This window comes from Elephantulus edwardii, unplaced genomic scaffold (genome assembly GCF_000299155.1).
Source record: "Elephantulus edwardii isolate Elephantulus edwardi_28Jun2011 unplaced genomic scaffold, EleEdw1.0 scaffold00178, whole genome shotgun sequence".
NCBI lineage: Eukaryota > Metazoa > Chordata > Mammalia > Macroscelidea > Macroscelididae > Elephantulus > Elephantulus edwardii.
This window is the reverse complement of record NW_006399928.1, coordinates 1,907,300-1,926,359: the sequence shown is the minus strand read 5'-3', so window position 1 is coordinate 1,926,359 and position 19,060 is coordinate 1,907,300. Positions and strand designations below refer to the sequence as shown.

The window sequence follows — 19,060 nt, the reverse complement described above, 5'->3', positions numbered from 1 at the left end:
TGCTCCGCCTGAACACTTGCCCACTGGCTCTCAAGGTGTCTTCTGCACAGTGGAAGATGGCGACAGACTGATGGGGGCATGGCCAGCAGAAGCCACTGGTCGGTGCCTTTCAGCGGCTGTCACAGCAGTACGAAAGAGAAGCGGAAGCGAAAGAGAAACCTTGCGTCCACATCCATAGCCTGTAGTGCTGCTTGGAGCCAGGTGGCCCACTGAAACCGGAATTCTCAGAGCAGCCAGTGGAGAGAGAGCAGAGGAGCAGAGCTTATCCAGGACTGGTCCCAGTACCTCGACGGAGCATGAACCCCCTAGGGTCTGGGCAGCAAACCCGCGAACTGGCCTAGGAGGGCGCGAACGAGGCAGGGAGCATCGCGGAGCAGGCGGCAGGCAGGCGGACAGGCAGGAGGGGAGACACGCTAAGGGAGTGAGTGAGTGCAGCTGAGCTCTGAGGCCTAGCCCGAATGGCAGAGCTGAGGGGTGCCTAACAGCACTGTAAGCCAGGAAAGCAGAAACAAAGTGTAAGCTGGGCAGCTGTCTGTGCAGAGTGGAATGACAAGGAGTCAAGAGGGGCCCAACACTATGTGTGCTTCACCTCAGCCGCTACCGCCCCAGTGCCTCGCAGAGTCACTTGCTGGGATATCCAGCAGTGCCTAGTGGACCCAGCAACAGTACCAGGGCTGCGAGTGAGGGGAGTTCAGGAAAGGGCAGAGGGCCCTGCGACTCCAGCCTGAATACAATCTGGGCTGGCCAGCCTCTTTCACCATGTGCATCCTGAGGTAGAGCCTGGACGAGGCCGAGAAGTGCCAAACAACAAGAGGCCATCTGGTCTCTCATCTGCCTGCTCCTTCAGCTGGATCCCTCTGAAATATGTTCAGGGGCACTTGGATGTGGCCTGAGAAAGACGCTGTCACTCTGACTATCTGCTGCTGCTGTTGTTGCTGGGCTCCTCGGCAAAATGACAAACCTTGCGCTGATTCTGAACGGGCGCAGCGATGGCGACTGTCCTTAGCCTCCCTGCTTTTCTTCACTGTGCTGCTTGCTGACCATTTGTGGTTGTGTGCAGGGGCCCGACCCAGAGCCAGAGAGCTGAGCAGCGCCATGCGGCTACCCTGGGGAACCCGCCGTGAGTTTGAGCCAGTGCCTCCTCGCACTGTGCTGCCTTTGCTGCCGCCACCACCATCTCCACAGCTACCTGACAAGCCCAGCACACTCCTGGATACCTGCGGTTCCAGATACAGCAACATGACCAAAGCTGCCCTAGCAGCCGCTGGCAGAGGGCTGGACTGCGGCAGCATCTCTGAGCCCCTAGGGCTGGAAGCAACCTGCACCAAATTGGAATCTTTACAGAAACTTTTCGATCTGACCACACTAGCCACCCCTCTATGGCCCCTCAACTCTCCTTCCTATGTCCCAGCTGAGTTCCCTTCTGCCCAAAAAAACTTGCTCAAAGGCCACTTTCGGAACTTCACTCTCTCCTTTTGTGACACCTACTCCGTCTGGGACTTGCTGCTGGGCATGGACCGCCCAGATAGTCTGGACTGCAGCCTGGACACCCTATTAGGGGACCTGCTGGCTGTGGTTGCCAGTCCTGACTCTGGAGCCTGGGAGGCCTGTAGCAACTGTATTGAGGCATATCAGCGGCTTGACCGACATGCTCAGGAAAAATATGACGAGTTCGACCTCATGCTGCATAAATACTTACAAGCAAAAGAGTACTCAATTCGGTCCTGCACAAAAGGTTGTAAGGTAGGGACTTGCATCCACAACAATAGCGACTGCCTCTGCAATGGCAGCAATGACAGTGGGGTTGGCAGAGGAAAAAGTGGCTTCTCTCCCTACCGTCCCCACCCTTACCCCTGCAGTTCTTGGCGCAACGCTGTGAGTGCCACCCAGGAAACCCTCCCCAGAAAAGGGACCTCAGGGATTCAGGTCTAACTTCTATTACTTCCAGGTTTGGACGTCTTGGAAACTGGCCTTCTTAGCACCTCGCCTCCCTATGTGAGGTGGGCAGAGATTTGGGGTCCTTGGCTGTCAAAGGGGTAAAAAGGTAGATACTCTCCAGTCTGGAACCGGGAGGCCTATAGAGATTTAGAAATTGGTTGGTACAGGGAGAAGGCCAGTGGAGGAGAGAATAATTGACAGCCTAAAACTAAATTGGCCCCTGCCAATGAAGGGTGAGAGGGTAATCTTGGTGGTGAGGAACACCACATTTTTACTTTTACAACCTGAGACTGACTGACCAGCACACAGGCAAGTAGGGCCTGGTAATGTCTTTCTCCTCCCTAGGAGGTAATTCACAGGATCCTCTGGAGAAAGAAGCTAGGGACAGGACACAGTGTGTGGTTCATGGGAAAGCACATTACAACTCTCCCTCCCTCTTGTCTTCCCAGTGCCTTGGGGTGGCATTGGAGAAAAAGCTTTCTAGCTGCTGGGGAGAGGCATATCCATAGGAGAGGTGAGGCAACTGCAGAATGGCCTGTCTGGAGTAGGACTGACTTTTGAAAAACTACTTCCTGATCCTTAGTGTGTCATTCTAGACAGGAGGTAGATGGGGACTAGGGTAATTTGGGATGTGATACTACTGTCCTTGTTCACCCACCAGGGCTATGTGACCTGCCTTTGGTGGAAGGGAACAGCAAGGTCAAAAGGTTAAGTAACAACTTGACCAAGTGGAGCAATGGCCTTACGTATCTTGTAGCAGGGGGCTAAGAACTGGAGGAAAAGACAACTACCTCCTAATCTAGCTCATCTCCTTACAAAGCTTTAGGAAGGAGAAGAAAATGTCCCTTGCTATCCTGCACAGTTTGGGCTTCTCCTGTAAGACGTGCATACTCTTGATGAGATCCTAGAGATCCTCCTTCTTTTCCTGTTCTCATAACCTAGCAGTCTCCCTCCCTCCTCTCTCAGCCTCAGCTGACTAACTGCCTCCCTCACACTATCAAATGAGACATTTCATTTCTTAAAGGTGTACACACACAGACACACATGCATTTCTACTTCCCTTGGGCAAAGTCCCATAGAGATACAGAGAGGTCATCATATCCACAAACAGTGTCATAAAGACAGACATTTGTGTATACATATATGTATACTTTCTCATGATGTCACAGACACACAGACAGAAAACAATCACACAAAGAAAGATATAACATTTTGTTATATAGAGATAGAGTTACACACTATGTCAGCCCCAAACACATATATCCAGTGATAGCAGAGGGGGGAAAATCCACTAGCAGATGTCACAAAAAATGTCTGGCTTTTCTGACCTTTTCTCCAACTTCATGAAACTGACTGGATTTCTCAATCACCAGGATGAATGAGAGATCACACAATAACTTTTTCATGGAGTTTACTCTATGTAATGATCAGCTCCTAGCTCTGATACTTCATATAGATTGTTCCTACTAAGCAGTTTGTGACTTGTGACCTCATAGTCTACAGTAGTCTAGTGGTAAGAAGCTGTGCTACAATCCCAAAGGCACGTGGTTCGAATCCACCAGCTAGTCTGTGGGAGAAACATCGACAGTCTCCTCCTGTGTGATTTACTGACTCTGAAAACCTGATGGAGGGTCAGCTATGAGTTGATTTCAACTCCATGGCACACAATAACAGCTACTAATACTTGTTAGCAGAGTGACCTTGGGAGAGGCACTTCATTTCTCTATACTTTTGTCTCCTCATTTGTAAAACATGGATAATTATCTTTGCTTTGCCCATACCTTGGGTCTTCTGCGATTCAAACATGTTATTTTGTAATAAATAGCACTATATATTGCTAAAATATTTTTATGGCTTGCAACTCCATATATATATATATATATATATATATATAATTTTTTTTTTGTGTGTGTGTACCGTCAAATCAGATCTGACTGGTACAGGAGGAGATTGCCCTTACTTCTCCAGCAGAGCATCTGGTGGATTCGAACCACATACCTCTGGGATTGCAGTGCAATCCTAGTTTCTTGCCACTAGGCCACCAGAGCTCCCCTTCCTTTCATATATATTTTGAGATCATAAATATTCCAGGCCTTGGTAACATTAACATCACCATCCCAGTTTTACAGATGAGGAAACTAATGTACAGAAAGCCTTATTTTCCTCAAGGTCACTTAGCTCAAACCCATGTGTTCTGGTGCTAGCTCATGCTTTTGGCATGGCATCACATCAAGTTCTTAATGACCAGAGTGAGCCTTTCTCTCTACTGTCTCTTATTGTTTCTCAAGAGAACACCATATGCTTTTTTGCTATTTTGTGCCAGAAGTGCCAGCTCCACTGCTGTCTTTGTATTTTTCATTTTTTTTTTCAGTACTCTCTCCTACAGTTGAGGCTCAGAACCTTTGGGCTCTCAAATTCAGCTGTATTTCAGGTCAGTATGAGAAAAGACAGTCCTACTCTCTTCTGTTTCTTCCATCCCTTATCTATCATTCCAGGCTCTGTAGCCTTCTTTGTTCACCCTTGAGACTGCTTCTAAGCTCCAAGCCCTCCTATTCAACATCTATCCTAAGTAGAATACTTTGGAAATGGATCCTCAGAACTCCTGCATGGAGAGCCCACAGCCACAATCAGGATAAGGAGCTTTTTATCTATTTCTGGAAACCTAGACCAATGCTTCTATGCCAGGAACAGTTGATTCCCATTCCCCCGATACCTATCCTGTAATAACATCCTTCTTTGGCAGCCCCCAAGCCCCCGCTCTCTTCCTTTGATATCTCTATACCTGTTTGGGGCCTCACAAATCATACCTGTCCTCACTGCTGTCTTTGCCACCTCCTAATTTAGTACTAGCCGCAAAATTTCCTTAATGTGTGACTGATTTCCTCTTGCACAACAAGGCAATATTAACTTAGGCAGACCTGATACCCATCTCCACCCTAGCTTCTCCCAAACCCTGGACCATCCATACCCATCTCCTCCTTTATTATTTAGATCACATCTCCAAATTTCACCCTCACTATAGGCCTCCTGACTCTTTGTAGTGTTACTGGAAAAACCCTTCATTACTAGATCGTTGTGGTTTCTCCCCACAGCTCTCCATCCAATTTTTTTGTGATCCTGCCTTGGTTCTGATTGCCTCTTTTTCTTACTTCTATCTCTTTCTTGCTCAAAACTTAGAATGTTGAGACTGGGGAGAATGGTGGAGATAGAGGCAAAACCTTGGTCCATAAAAGGCAGAGGACCAAGGAAAGGATAGTTCACAACACTTCTTCTAGAATATCTCATCAATAGAGATAATTCTCAAGAGAAATGTGATGGTTCTTCTTTATACTGTACTGATTCAAAGTCACCTAGCTGATTGTGTTTTATATTTGGTTCTGGGTCTCAACATTGACCAGGCTGGGGAGGAGACTGGAATTTACTTCAAAACACAGAGTTGAAGGATCAGGGACTGCTTTATATAAAGATGAGAAGACTTGGGAAGATGTGATCTCTGACTTCGACCTCAGAAGGCTTGTTAAGGAAAAAGAAGTGGCGTGTCCTGCTTGGTCCTAGAGGAACTTCAGAATCAGTAAGTTCTGGGTTCAACCCCCTCCCCCAGGTATTTTATTTATTACCTGTGTGACCATGAGCTAGGGACACCAACTCTCTGAGCCTCATTTTTTTCATCTGCAAAATGAGACGAATTCATGGCAAGATCTCTGTGAAATTGTTATAAATTAAATTTCTGCACAGTACCTCAGTCTAGCACATCAAAGTTACTTACTTAACAGTTATTGCCTGTGCCCTCTTCCAAAAAGGAACTGACTTTCTTTGAAAAAGATATGTCCTGTTCCAAGAAATTTCTGGGCACACCCAGCAAAAAATGCTGTAGAGGTGATCCTAACACCAGATTAAGAGGGAAGTTGGACCAGGTAGCCTCTGAGGTATATTTCAGCCTAGAGTGTTGGCCCACAAACCAAGCTTGTTCCCTAATCAGGATCATTAGATGTGGAAAGCTGAGGGGGTGGGAAATATTGGGCCCAACACCCACACACTGGTGGGAGGTTCCGCATTATGCCAGAACCAATGCCTTGCCTTCGGCCCATACCCACAGAGTCTCTGCTTTTCTTCCACTAAGGTTGGCAGCTTTTTCTACCTCACTGCCTTCCTCTCTTCTCCTGCTTGCCAACCAGGACTCCTCAACTAAAGCTGGATGTGAAGAATGCTGCAAGCAAGGAACTCAGGTCACTAGGCATAAAGACAGGAGCCTCAAGTTGGTAAATGGTACCTCTTGTCACACAGACTCAAAGACAGAATGCAGTACCCCACAGGTAGCCGCTTGATTCAAGGTCTTTGTAGTCAGAAAAAGTGCCCTGGTCCTTGTTTGAGAGTGAGGGGAGCTTCCAGGGAACCATGACAAAGCTTATCCTAGGAGAAGGGCCTCCAGATTCACAGTAGCTCATCTTACCACTGAGGAAGGTAAGGATAGTTTTCTGGTAATGAGAAGAGAAGGAAAGATCTTGAAACAAAGACAGAAGATGCATTTGATAAAGCATGGGAATAGGAAAATGGCCCCTTGCCCTAATTATTTGCAACTCTCATCCCAAACCTGTCCCCACCCTTATCCTCATATTTCTTCCAAAATTTAACCCACACCAAATGTTGGGGAATGTTGGGGAGGAGGAGGAGACTTCTGACCAGGGCAGATTGCCCGACTCTGGATAAGTGCAAGCCTATCTGGCCTATATCAGCCCTTAATATGGGATAGAAAAAGCTCTCTTGTGTTGGCTGAGAAAGCTTGCCACCCAAAAAGATGGCTGCCACATCAGTTGAGCTGGGAGTGGTCTATACTCTCCAACCTACATACCCCACATCTATAAATCCACCCCACTATGTCTTCCTGTTTACTCTCCTGTATAAAGTATACTGCAACCCCCAATAAAGTTGAGTTTGGCTCTCTGCAATGCTCCCAGAGTGGTGTGTCTCTGTCACACTTACCACCATCAGAGTGTCACTGCTCCCTGCTGTGATAACCAAACCCATTCACATACCAATAACCTCATAATGTACCTAGTTCTACTGATCATCCTAGACCACACTCTACACTTCATTCCCAGATCTCCTTACTCCTAACCTCTCTCCAGCCTTCTCTATCAGCAGCTACTTCCACTCTCACTCAACTCTTATTTTAAATATGGTACTACACCTTGCACAATCCATACTCAAATCTTCTATCCCAAACTCTCACCCTATTTTCTGTACTTTCTTCCTTTTCAAACCTTATCTTACAACACATCCACTCTTCCAACTCTACTCACACATTTCTTGCCTGTTGTTGTTATGTGCCATCAAGTCATCCCTGATTCATAATGATCCTATGTACAATATCCCTGAACCCTGCCCTATCCTGAGCCAGTCTCACTGTCTCTGACACACCTACCCCCATTACCCCAGTTACTGTGTCAATCCATCTCTTCCAGGGTCTTCCTCTCCTGCATTGTCCCTTCACCCTTCCAAGCATGATGTCCTTCTCTAAGACTGGACCCTCCTGGCAACATCCTACATGTATACTTCTCACATCTCACATTCCAATCACTAGTGTCTATTTACAACTGTTCCTCCTCCTTTTTTATTCCAAGTATAAGGCTTCAGCCTGTGGTGCCATATCTGCTAATCTAAGTATATACTATTATACATTTTGCCTACATACTCTTTTGTCCCTTTACCTTCATTCTTGCTTCTCTTTATGCTATTCCCTATAACCTTCACAGAGGAGCTCTGGTGGCTTGGTGATAAGAAGCTGCACTGCAATTCCAAAAGCAAATGGTTCAAAACCACCAGCTGCTCCATGGGAGAAGGATGGGCAATCTCTTCATGTGCAATTGACAACCTCTAAAAACCTGCTAGAGGGTAAACTGTGAGTTAGTTCTGACTCTATGGCATACAACAACAACAACAATATACCCTTCACATTCTCTTTTCCCATATCTTACTCCAGATTCTTCTCCCTCCCATCTCAAAACACTACAAAACTGTCTACTTCTCACTGCTCTTCCCTCAGACGACTAACTCCTTCCATTTCCTTCTCATCCTGATGTCAACCCAGCTGTACTTCTCAACCTATCCTCTTTATCCATTCTTTAATTCATACTTCGTACACTTTTTCATCTACTTCTCTAATTCCCACGCCCCAGTCTTGTTTTTTCTATTCACCACAACCCTGGCATTCCAAACCTTTCCCTCTCTCTCATTTCATTCCTTTCCTTCCACTTTTCAGTGCATTCCATTCCACTTTTTACTTCATATATTCTCCATTTTCGTCCTATTAAATCACTCACCATTTCCCATGCCCACCTACTCCTCATTCCTCTTTAGCAACTGTACTCCTCTCATTTCACATCCTGCTCCACTCTCCTCACCTACTACTTCTCACCTCACATCCCTCCCAATCTTTATCCTATATTGTGTTTAATCCTAACCATCTCTGGCCTACTCCTCCTTCTCTATCCCCCTGGCACTGCACCTTTTCCCCACATCTCGGCACCCACTCACTCCTCACACCTGACTCAGATTTACCTCTTTTATTCTTTGTTTCTTCTGCTTCCTTTATTTTTTTGCCATCTTTTTTCCCTTTCTTTCCTCTTTCAGTCTGTGCCCTCTTGCCTTTCTCCTTTCATTTCATACCTTTAGATTAGACACATGCTTATATGCAGACAAACTCGAAGACATACAGTTTCCAGTATTCTTCATGGTTGCTTCATGCACTTCCCACAGGCTAATATTAGTGTTAATAGCAAGGGGGACCTCCAGGAGGGCAATACCAGTGTCTCCTGAAGGTGGGAGTGAGACAACTTAGCCCCTGCCCATCCAATATCATAGTTTATCTGGAAGAGTCTGCTGAACAACATAGAAGTAGGGGTTGATAGTTAAAGACAGTGGGAGGGAAGGAGAGACTGGGTGAAGTAAGATAAAAGAATATAAAGTATCTCTGAACATAACAAGTATGAGAGGGTACTTCTAATCCAGTGGATACTTACTCATCAGTACTTCAGGGAAAGCATATATCCATACTTTTGTGTGTGGGTGGGTAGGTAGGTTAACCCCTTAGGCTAGGGTGTAGAAGTTTTCCCTAGAAAAACTCCCTGAGGGCAGTTCTTTTGTGCTCTTACCCTCCCAGGCTCTTTACCTGCTGTGTGCACATGCAGACTGGGCGTCAAGTATGCCATCTTCATCTCATCTCTCAGCCACATGCAGAAACCAGCTGCAATTCCAAGAAAACCACAGCTGCTACCCCCAACTCTTCCCCTGCCCATCCCTGCATCTGGCTCTGGTGTCGGGCGCTAGCTGCTTAGACCAGTAGTGCAGGAGGGTGTTTGCTGAAAAGCCAGGGACAGCTAAATCTGGACAAATCTGGGCCCTCAGAAGCACCATTCTCCAATGCTGGCCTGGTACGTCTTTAGGGAATGAGTATAGATGTATTCCTTTGCTTATATGCATACAGACCAGAATGTGTACAAGTAACATGGAAAGTTGAACTAGGAATTTCTTCCTAGGCACAAAAGGGGCTCAGAAAAGCCTAAAATTTTGAGACTTTAACCAAGTAAGTGGCTAGATGGGCAACGTGAGCTGGTTCTAGTGAAAGGAGTTACTGCAGAGTGACAGAGACTGCCAAGGCTGAAGCTCTTACTTAAATGATTCTGGAGAAAGGTTGCTAGAAGCTGAGCAAAGGTCTCTAGGCCAGAAGAAAAGGCAGGCACTCTCCAAGAAGAAATGGAGAGGAAAATCAAAATGGCAAGGTTTTGCATGTCTGGGAGAAGCCAAAGTCTATATATATGTCCTGACAATCATCCTTGGAGGAGTTACTATTTTTAATCATTATTTTACAGAGACAACTGAGGTTTAGGGAAAGGCACAGAGAGAGCTGGGATTCAGGCTCAGGTCTATTTGATTACTATGTTCTTTCCTCAATGCACAAATGTATATAAAGAAAATGTTAATTGTCTCCTCCAGATATCACGGGCAATACTCACCTTGCTTCCTGAGAGGCTAGAGTGAGACTGGACTGACTAAAGGTCTAATACAGCCTATTACTAGATTATAAGGGCAATGTGGAATGGCTCAGGTCCAAAGTAGGCATCTACACATTTCCTTTTTGTTCAGTATCTTAGTATTCACACTTAAGACCCAATGAAAATCTCCACTATTCTCCTATGATATCAATAGTTAGTTGCCCTCTGCTTCATTTGTGGATTTCTACAAAGGAGACAGGAGGAGCTGACCTCCTATCATATTCCTCCAGTTTGGATGTTAGGTATTTATGCTATACATTCGGTCCCAACGTGAACATATAAGTAAGGACCGACTTGGGCAGGAAGCCTAGATATATCTGAGCCTGGTTTGGCACATGCTGGAAGAAATGCGATAAGACCCTGTTATTCTAGAACCTGCTGAGGCCTGTCCTGGAGAGATCTAGTTCCGATGTCAGGGTTTAGATAAGTACCTATCTCTGAACTGTTATGCTTCTGTTTGGGATAGAAGGAAGTGATATTGCACCAGGTTATTCTTTGGAGAACATTTGGTAATTGTAGACATTGCTTTTGGTCTTGGGCAAATAGCATGGCTACCTGGCTGATCAAATGAGAATGTCTTGTTAATGTGGAACACAGCTAAAACTTCCAACCAAGTTAATCCTTCAGAGTTATAGAACTGGAAACTTTTAAAAATATCCTTTTTGTTAATTACGAAGAAAATAATCTTTGAGAAATGCTAGAAAGTTGAAATATAATAGGAAAAAATGTCCTGGAGATGTCTATTATGTATTCTATTATTTTTTTGTGACTATATACTTCTGCATAGTTGAAATCATAGTTTATTATATTGTTCTTTTCAACTTAGTGTTACACTGAGTATATTGCTATGTAAATATATTTTGATGAATATCTAATATTCTATCACATAAATATAATTTTTACTAGTCACCTATTGTTAATGATATTACTTCTGACTTTTTACTATTATAAATGAAATTATGAGTATCTTTGTTTATAAATCTTCTGTCTATGATTCTTTTTTCTTAATAAACACTGTCTTGGTCATTTTCCCTTGTTTTTTTCTATTTTAATGAATTTTTTAATATACAAGAGATTTATTGGGGGAATATCTGAAAGAAAAAGAGAATTAGCAGAAGATGAATGGTTAGAATCTTCAAACAGTAATGACAGTATGAGAAAGTATATGAAGAGAGAAAGAAGGAAAGAAGTTTGGGTAGGAAGAGTCTCTGGTGGCACCTCAGTCTTTAGAAAGTTTTAGCAAGGCCAGTGAGGACTCTCTGATCCAAAATTATCTATGAAAGTCATCCTGAGTGCTAGAGGATTGGGCCTGTGTGATTAGAAAATACCACAATGGATCCATAAAGGTATCTGTTGAGCAGTTGGGCAGTTATGCTCCTCAAAGAGGATCTGTGTGGTGCTTTTCCATGCTTGCTATATGGCTCATCTATTGAGTTTGTAATCTGTTGTACATTTTCAGCTTTTCTATTTGGTTATTTATATAAGTTTTTATTTAAATTCTGATTACTTTTGCTTCATCATTTTATGCTCTGTTTTTGTGTGTGTTATCTTAGTATACCTATTTTTAAATTTTGCTCAGATTATCTCAGCAATTTTTATTTTATCAGGCATATATTTGGATTACTACCATGTTGTACATTTTACTGATTTATTAAAATCACAACATAATGTATGCTTATTATATCAAGTCTAACAGTACAGATATTTATAAAGAAAATATTAACAATTTCTGTTTCCTTTCCTCTTAGTACACTGCCCTTGAGGTCATGAATGTTGATGCTAGCAATTTGATGACTATCTTTCCATCCCTACTCTGATCTTACATAAATATTTACAAAATAAAATTACCTAATTTTGGTCCTTTGTTAACATCTATAATGCTTATGGAAACATATGCGTTATTATTATGCAGGATGAAGTTTCGGCACTCCATTTATAGAAACAGAGAATGTTAATCATTTTAAGGCTTTTGATATATATTACCAAATGTCTTTCCATAAAAATTATCCTAGTTTATACCTCCATTTATACCTTCACCAAAATTATAAAGCTACCTATTTTACTACGCCTATCTAGCATTGTTGTTGTTGTATTGTTATGTGCTATTGAGTCGCCTGCGACTCATAGCGACCCTAGGTACAACAGCCCTAAACCCTGCCCATCCCCATTACCCCAGTGACTGAATCAATCCATCTCATCGAGGGTCTTCCTCTCCTGTGCTGTCCTTCCACCCTCCCAAGCATGACGTCCCTCTCCAAGGACTGATCCCGCCTTGCAACATGTCCAAAGTATGTCAGACAGAGCTTCAGAATCTTTGCCTCCAAGGACCAGCCTAGCTTCACCCTCTTTATGACGAACTTTGTCTCCTAGCAGTCGATGGTATATTCAATACTATTCTCCGGCACCAAAGCTCAAAGGCATTAACTCTCCTTCTATCATCCCTAGTCATTGTCCAGCTTTCTGATGCATAGCAAGTTAGTACAAAGACCATGGCATGGACCAGGAACACCTTAGTCTTCAGACTGAAATTGTTGTTCTTTAGTCCTTTGGAGAGGTCATCTTTTAATTTTCTGGCTGCTGGTACCAAGAGTGTTGACTGTAGAACCAAGCAAACTGAAGCTGTCAACAATCTCAATCTCTTCATCATCCATCATGATGCTGCCAATCGGCCCAGTGGTGAGAATCTTTGTTTTCTTGATGTTGGACTTCAACCCATATTGAAGACTACAGTCCTTGGATATTGGGGAAGAATACTGAATATCCCACAGACTGACAAAAGAACAAACAGATACATCTCAGAAAAAGTGCAGCCGGAGAGCTCCTTGGAAGCAAGGATGACGAAGCTTCATCTCACATACTTTGGGCATGTTACTAGGAGAGGCTATTCCTTGGAAGGGACACCATACCTGGAAGGGTGGAGAGTAAGCAAAAGTGAAAAAGACCCTCAATGAGGTGGATTGACACAGTGACTGCAGCAATGGGCTTAAGTGAGTCAGAGATAATGGGGATGGAATAAGATAAGACAAGGTTCAGATTCTCTTGTTCAGAGAGTCATTATGAGTTGTACTGGACTTGATGGCACCTGACAACAACAGTAGTTTTGTAGTTGACAAATAGTATAGCATTGGCCCTTAATTTGCATTCCTTAGGTAAACTGTTTTGTTGTTTACAGGTCATTGTAACATTGTTTACAGGTCATTGTTTACATTGTCATTGTTTACAGGTCATTTTGTGAACGGTCTGTTAATGCCTTGCACTATTTAAATTGGTGTGTGTGTGTGTGTATATATATATATATATAATGTCTTAAAGATATTAACCCTTTTTAGTCACATTTGTGGCCATTTCCCCCCCATTTAAATTATAGAGTTGAAAGGAGGAAATAAGAAGAAAAAAAGGCACTTTACATATGTTGTTATTGTTAAGTGCTGTCGATTCGTAGGTGACTCATAGTGATCCTATGAACGAAAGACCGGAACACTTGTATAACTTTCTTCATTTCTCCAGGTCCATAAGGTTTCTGGAGGCAAGCTATTTCAGAAGGGGATGCTACTCCTGCTCCAAGCTTATTTTAATCAGGGAGCTCCACCAAACACTGTCCACTATGGATGACCAATATCACATTTGGCACATCAGGGTCACAGTGTTCAGCATCACAGTAACCATGAGTTACATCTGTACAGCAAATTGGCAGACCAGTGCTATACCACCCAGAAGAGTGTTTGACCAAAAACAATTAAAAGCAGGCCTGAGGGCTGCAGATCAAAATCACCCACCTTTGCCTTGGTAGCATCACTTTCTGTCCATTAGGCCAACTGAGCTCTCTCTATGTTGTTGTTAAGTGCCATTGAGTTGTAGGCGACTCATAGCGACCCTATGAACGAAAGACCTGAACACTTGTATAGCTTTCTTCATTTCTCCAAGTTCATAGGGTTTCCAAAGGCAAGCTATTTAGGAAGTGGATGCCACTCCTGCTTCCAAGTTTGTTTGTTTTGTTGTTGTTGTTATGTGCCGTCGAGGCGCTTGTGACTCATACCGACACTATGTACAACAGCCCTCAACTCTGCTCTGTCCTGTGCCAATTGCACTGTCTCTGACACTCCCATTCCGATTGCCCCAGTCACTGAATCAATCCACCTCACAGAGGGCCTTCCCCTCCTGCACTGTCCCTCCACCCTCCCAAGCATGATGTCCCTCTCCAAGGACCAGTCTTTCCTTACAACATGTCCAAAGTATGTTAGACAGAGCCTCAGAATCCTTGCCTCCAAGGAGCCACCCGGTTTGACCCTTTCCAGGATGAATCTGTTTGTTTTCCTAGCAGTCCATGGTACCCTCAATATTCTTGTCCAGCACCACAGCTCAAAGGCATCAATTCTCCTTCTATCCTCCTTGGTCATTGTCCAACTCTCTGATGCATAACAAGTGATAGCAAAGACCATGGTCTTTATCAGATGCACCTTAGTCTCCAGAGAGACATCGTTGCTCTTCAATACTTTGGAGAGGTCCCTAACAGCAGACTTTCCCATGGCAATATGCCTTTTAATTTCCTGGCTACTGGTGCCAATAGTATTGACTGTGGAGCCAAGCAAACTAAAACTGTGTACAATCTCAATCTCTTCACCATCCAAACCTGATGCTGCCATTTGGTCCAGTGGTGAGAATCTTTGTCTTCTTGACATTGAGCCTCAATCCATATTGGAGGCGGCAGTCCTTGACCCTGACCCTCTACAGCAGGCGCTTCAGGTCCTCCTCAATTTCAGCAAGCAGGGTTGTGTCATCTGCATATCACAGATTGTTGATAGATCATCCACCAATCTTGACCCCACATTTCTCCTCATAGAGCCCAGCCTCCTGGATAATCTGTTCTGCATACAGGTTGAAAAGGTATGGAGATAGGACACATCCCTGGGGTACGCCTTTCCCAATTTTGAACCATGCAGTGTTTCCTTGCTCTGTTCTGACAACTGCCTCTTGGTCCAAGTATAGGTTTCTCATTAGAACGATCAAATGTTCTGGGATTCCCATTCTCCTCAGAGTCAGCCACAGTTTGTTATGGTCCACACAGTCAAACGCCTTTGCATAATCAATGAAACACAGATAGACATTCTTCTGGTATTCTCTGCTTTCAGCTAAGATCCATCTAACATCAGCTACAATATCCCTAGTACCATGACCCCTTCTAAACCCAGCCTGGACTTCTGACAGTTCTCTGCTGATGTGCTGTTCCAGTCATTTTTGGATAATCTTCAGTAGAATCTTGCTTGCATGTGAAATCAATCATATTGTTCTGTAGTTTACACACGCACACACACAGAGTATTTTTACGTATAGGAAGAAAAAATTCAAACCCCAAACCCATTATCTTAAAATCAGTTCCAACTTATGAGCATTCTGCAATTGAGAGTAAAATTGCCCTAATGGATTTCAAAGCTGTAAATCTTTACAGAAGTAGACTACTTACTTCATCTTTACCCCCTCAGAATAGGCTGCTAGGTTCAAATTACCAAACTTTTAGTTAGTATTCAAGCACTTAACCACTGTACCATCTGAGCTCCCTTATATACATTAATCTTGAAACCACCTTGTAGGATACAGATATATTTATCTTTATTTTACAGAAGAGAGGACAGGTTCAGGGAGGTTATGCTATCCAACTAGTGAAAGTTGGAGCTGGAATTTGAATTTAGGTCAAATCCAGGGATTTGAATGTCAGCAGACAATGATACTACTCGATCTAGACTGATATAAATATACTATATGTGAAACTTTGTGCGAGTTGCTTTACAAACATCATTTACAAAAATGAAATAGTTGTAGTTGTTACTGTTAGGTGCCATCAAGTTGAATACAACTCATAATGACCTGAACCCTGCCCTATCCTGTGCCATACTCTTCATCTCTCGTACACTAGAGCTCATTGCTGAAGTCACTGTGTCAATCCATCTCATTGGGAGTCTTCTTCTCCCTCACTAACTCTCCATCTTTCCAAGCATTATGTCTCTTTCCAAAGAATAGCCTCACACAGCAACATGTCCAAAGTATGAGAGATGAAGCTTTGCCATCCTTGCCTACAAGCAGCTGCCTGGCTGCACTTTTCCCAACACATATCTATTTGTTCTTTTAGCAGTCCATGGCAGTACCACAACTCAAAGGCATTACTTCTTCTGTCATCCTTATTAATTGTCCAGCTCTCTGATACAGGTGATTAAGAAGACCATGGCCTGAATTAGATGCATCTTACTATTCAAACTGACATCACTGCTCTTCAGCATTTTGGGGAGGTCCTTGACAGTAGATTTGTCCAGTGCACTATGCCTCCTGATTTCCTGACTACTGATAATAAATATGTTGACTGTTGATCCAAGCAAGATTAAATCATGTATAGCTTCAATCCTTTATCTATCATGATGTTGACTATTGGTCCTGTGGCTAGGATCTTTGTTTCTTGATGTTGAAATGTAAGCTATCCAAAAGGCTGTAGTCCTTGATCTTCTCCATCAAGCATTTCATATCCCCCTCACTGCCTCTATTGTGCAAATTGGGTAAGTGTAGACCAGAGAAGTAACTTACTTACTTGAGATATCATATTTGGTGCAAATTAATTTGGAATTTGAAAAAAACAAAAACAAACCAACAACAAAACCAAACACCTCTGACTTTAAAGATGTTTGACCCTGTCCTCCCATCATATGTGATTTCCCTAAGGATCATCTTTCTGGATTCAAATTGAGTTCCTTGGTCACATAGAAAATTAGTAACCCACTTTTTGCCTCCACACAGGCAATTTACTAGTGTTGGATTAACCAATAAGCAAGGTAAGCAAGTTTACTTGTGCTTATTTACTAATCTGTAGTGAACAATTTCATATGACTTTCATCATATATCTTAGAGTCTGCTTTTAGGTATGCCTGGCACCAACCTACAGAATCAAAACCTCTTTTCAAATTTACAGGTATTGGAATGGACAGAGCAAGGTAAGCAGGAGTGATCTACCTTTGCAATTTACTCAAATTCCCACATTTAGTTATCTGCAGAACTAGAATCTGGGACCACCAACTCTAACTCCTCAACTGGCTGAAGCAAACATTTCATTATTAAGAGCATTTATGGAGAAAGATAAGAAAAAGACATAATTAGGTGGGTTGCAACACTGCCTGTGACCTTTCTGAAGGAACACTTTGGAGTTTGAGTCTTACAGGGCAAAGTTATTTCAGAAGACCCTAGATGTCCCTACCCATCTAGGGACAGGATAGCTCATGACTGAAGACAAGAAGCTATCTACAAAAGACTTCACTAATTGTCAAAGATTAGAGGAGGAATAGTGAACCTCAGACTCTAGAAAGAAACTGGTGGGTTAGAAGCAAAGCAGTGGACATCTCTTTTCAATATTCCATCTCCTAGGTTGTGTGTTATGTTATCTGCATAACACAGATTATTGATGAGTCTTCCTCCAAAACTGATGCCACATTTCTTCTCATATAGTCCACCCTCCTGGATAATCTGTTCTGCATATAGATTGAAAAGGTGTGGAGATAGGACACATCCCTTCCCAATTTTGAACCATGCAGTGTTTCCTTGCTTTGTTCTGATGGCTGCCTTCTGGTCCAAGTATAGGTTTCACATAAGCACAGTCAAGGTCTGAAATTCCCATTCTTCTCAGCAGAAGGTCAAGGACTACAGCCTTCAATATGGATTGAAGTTCAACATCAAGAAAACAAAGATTCTCACCATTGGGCCAATTGACAGCATCATGATAGATGGTGAAGAGATTGAGATTGTTAACAGCTTTCGTTTGCTTGGCTCCACAATCAACACTCTTGGTACCAGCAACTTGGACATTAAAAGATTAATTACATTGGGAAAATCTGCTGTCAGAGACCTCTCCAAGTACTGAAGAGCAACGATGTCAGTCTTGAGACTAAGGTGTGCCTGATCTAGGCTGTAGTCTTTGCAATTACTTGCTATGCATCAGAGAGCTGGACAATGACTAGGGATGATAGAAGGAGAATTGATGCCTATGAGCTGTGGTGCTGGAGAAAAGTATTGAATATACCATGGACTGCTAGGAGAACAAACAGGTTCATCCGAGAGAGGGTGAGATAAGGCTGTTTCTTGGAGGCAAGGATTCTGAAGCTTCATCTGACATATTTTGGATATATTGCAAGGTGGGACCAGTCCTTGGAGAGGGATGTCATGCTTGGGAATGTGGAGGGACAGCACAGGAGAGGAAGACCTTCAATGAGATGGATCGATTTAGGGGTAATGGGGGTAGATGTGTCAGAGACAATAAGATTGGTACAGGATAGAACAGGGTTTAGGGCTGTTGGACAAAAGGTCTCTATGACTTGCAGGCAAGTCAATGGTATATAACAATTACAACAGGTTGTGAAAGAGTGTGTGTGTGTGTGTGTGTGTGTGAGAGAGAGAGAGAGAGAGAGGAGAATGCTAAATGATGGGGGAATAGAAATGAACATGTGGTTTCTAGTACCTAAATTATTCTCTAGCCACATCTCCTTATACAGAAAGTCTTAATCATACCAGGAATGGGCTGAATAAATTTATTTATTTATTTATTTATTTATTTATTTATTTTTTTCTCCTAAACTCAGCTTGTATTTCTTTTTTTTTCATTAATTTCTTTATTTTTCATTTCAATGAACATCTACAGAGATTTTGGAATTCCATTCATTCATTGTTGCACCCCTCTCCCCGCCCCCCCCCGTTTGCTCCTCTCCTTCAAATGCAAAAGAAAAACTCCCTCATTGGTACGCAATCCCCCACACACATCCCCCAACCCCCAAATATAATCCACTCTGCAACCCTCATTCCATACTTTTACGATAAACATAATGCCCTAAAATATAAAATATTCTCTCCCCCAAAGACTTCAATGCCGTGAACATATTTCATCCAGTTTTTCTCAGTCTTACCCCCATCCCGATGTCAGCCTCATTCTACAACAGTGGCACCTTATAGCATTTGTCCCTCTGTGACTGAGATACGTCACTCAGCATAATGTCCTCCAGGGTCACCCATTTTGAATAATATTGTATGAGTTCCTTGTTTTTCAA

General features: G+C 43.1%; 1 protein-coding gene across 1 annotated transcript in view; it reads left to right on the top strand.

The window, feature by feature from the left end:
- Positions 1-864: 864 nt before the first annotated feature.
- The window catches only part of FAM155B (family with sequence similarity 155, member B), a 165,854-nt gene continuing 147,658 nt past the window's right edge, over positions 865-19,060 (top strand). The window contains exon 1 of the mRNA XM_006895958.1: positions 865-1,743. Within this exon, the coding sequence (XP_006896020.1) occupies positions 865-1,743 (879 nt within the window). The remainder of the gene's footprint in view (positions 1,744-19,060) is intronic.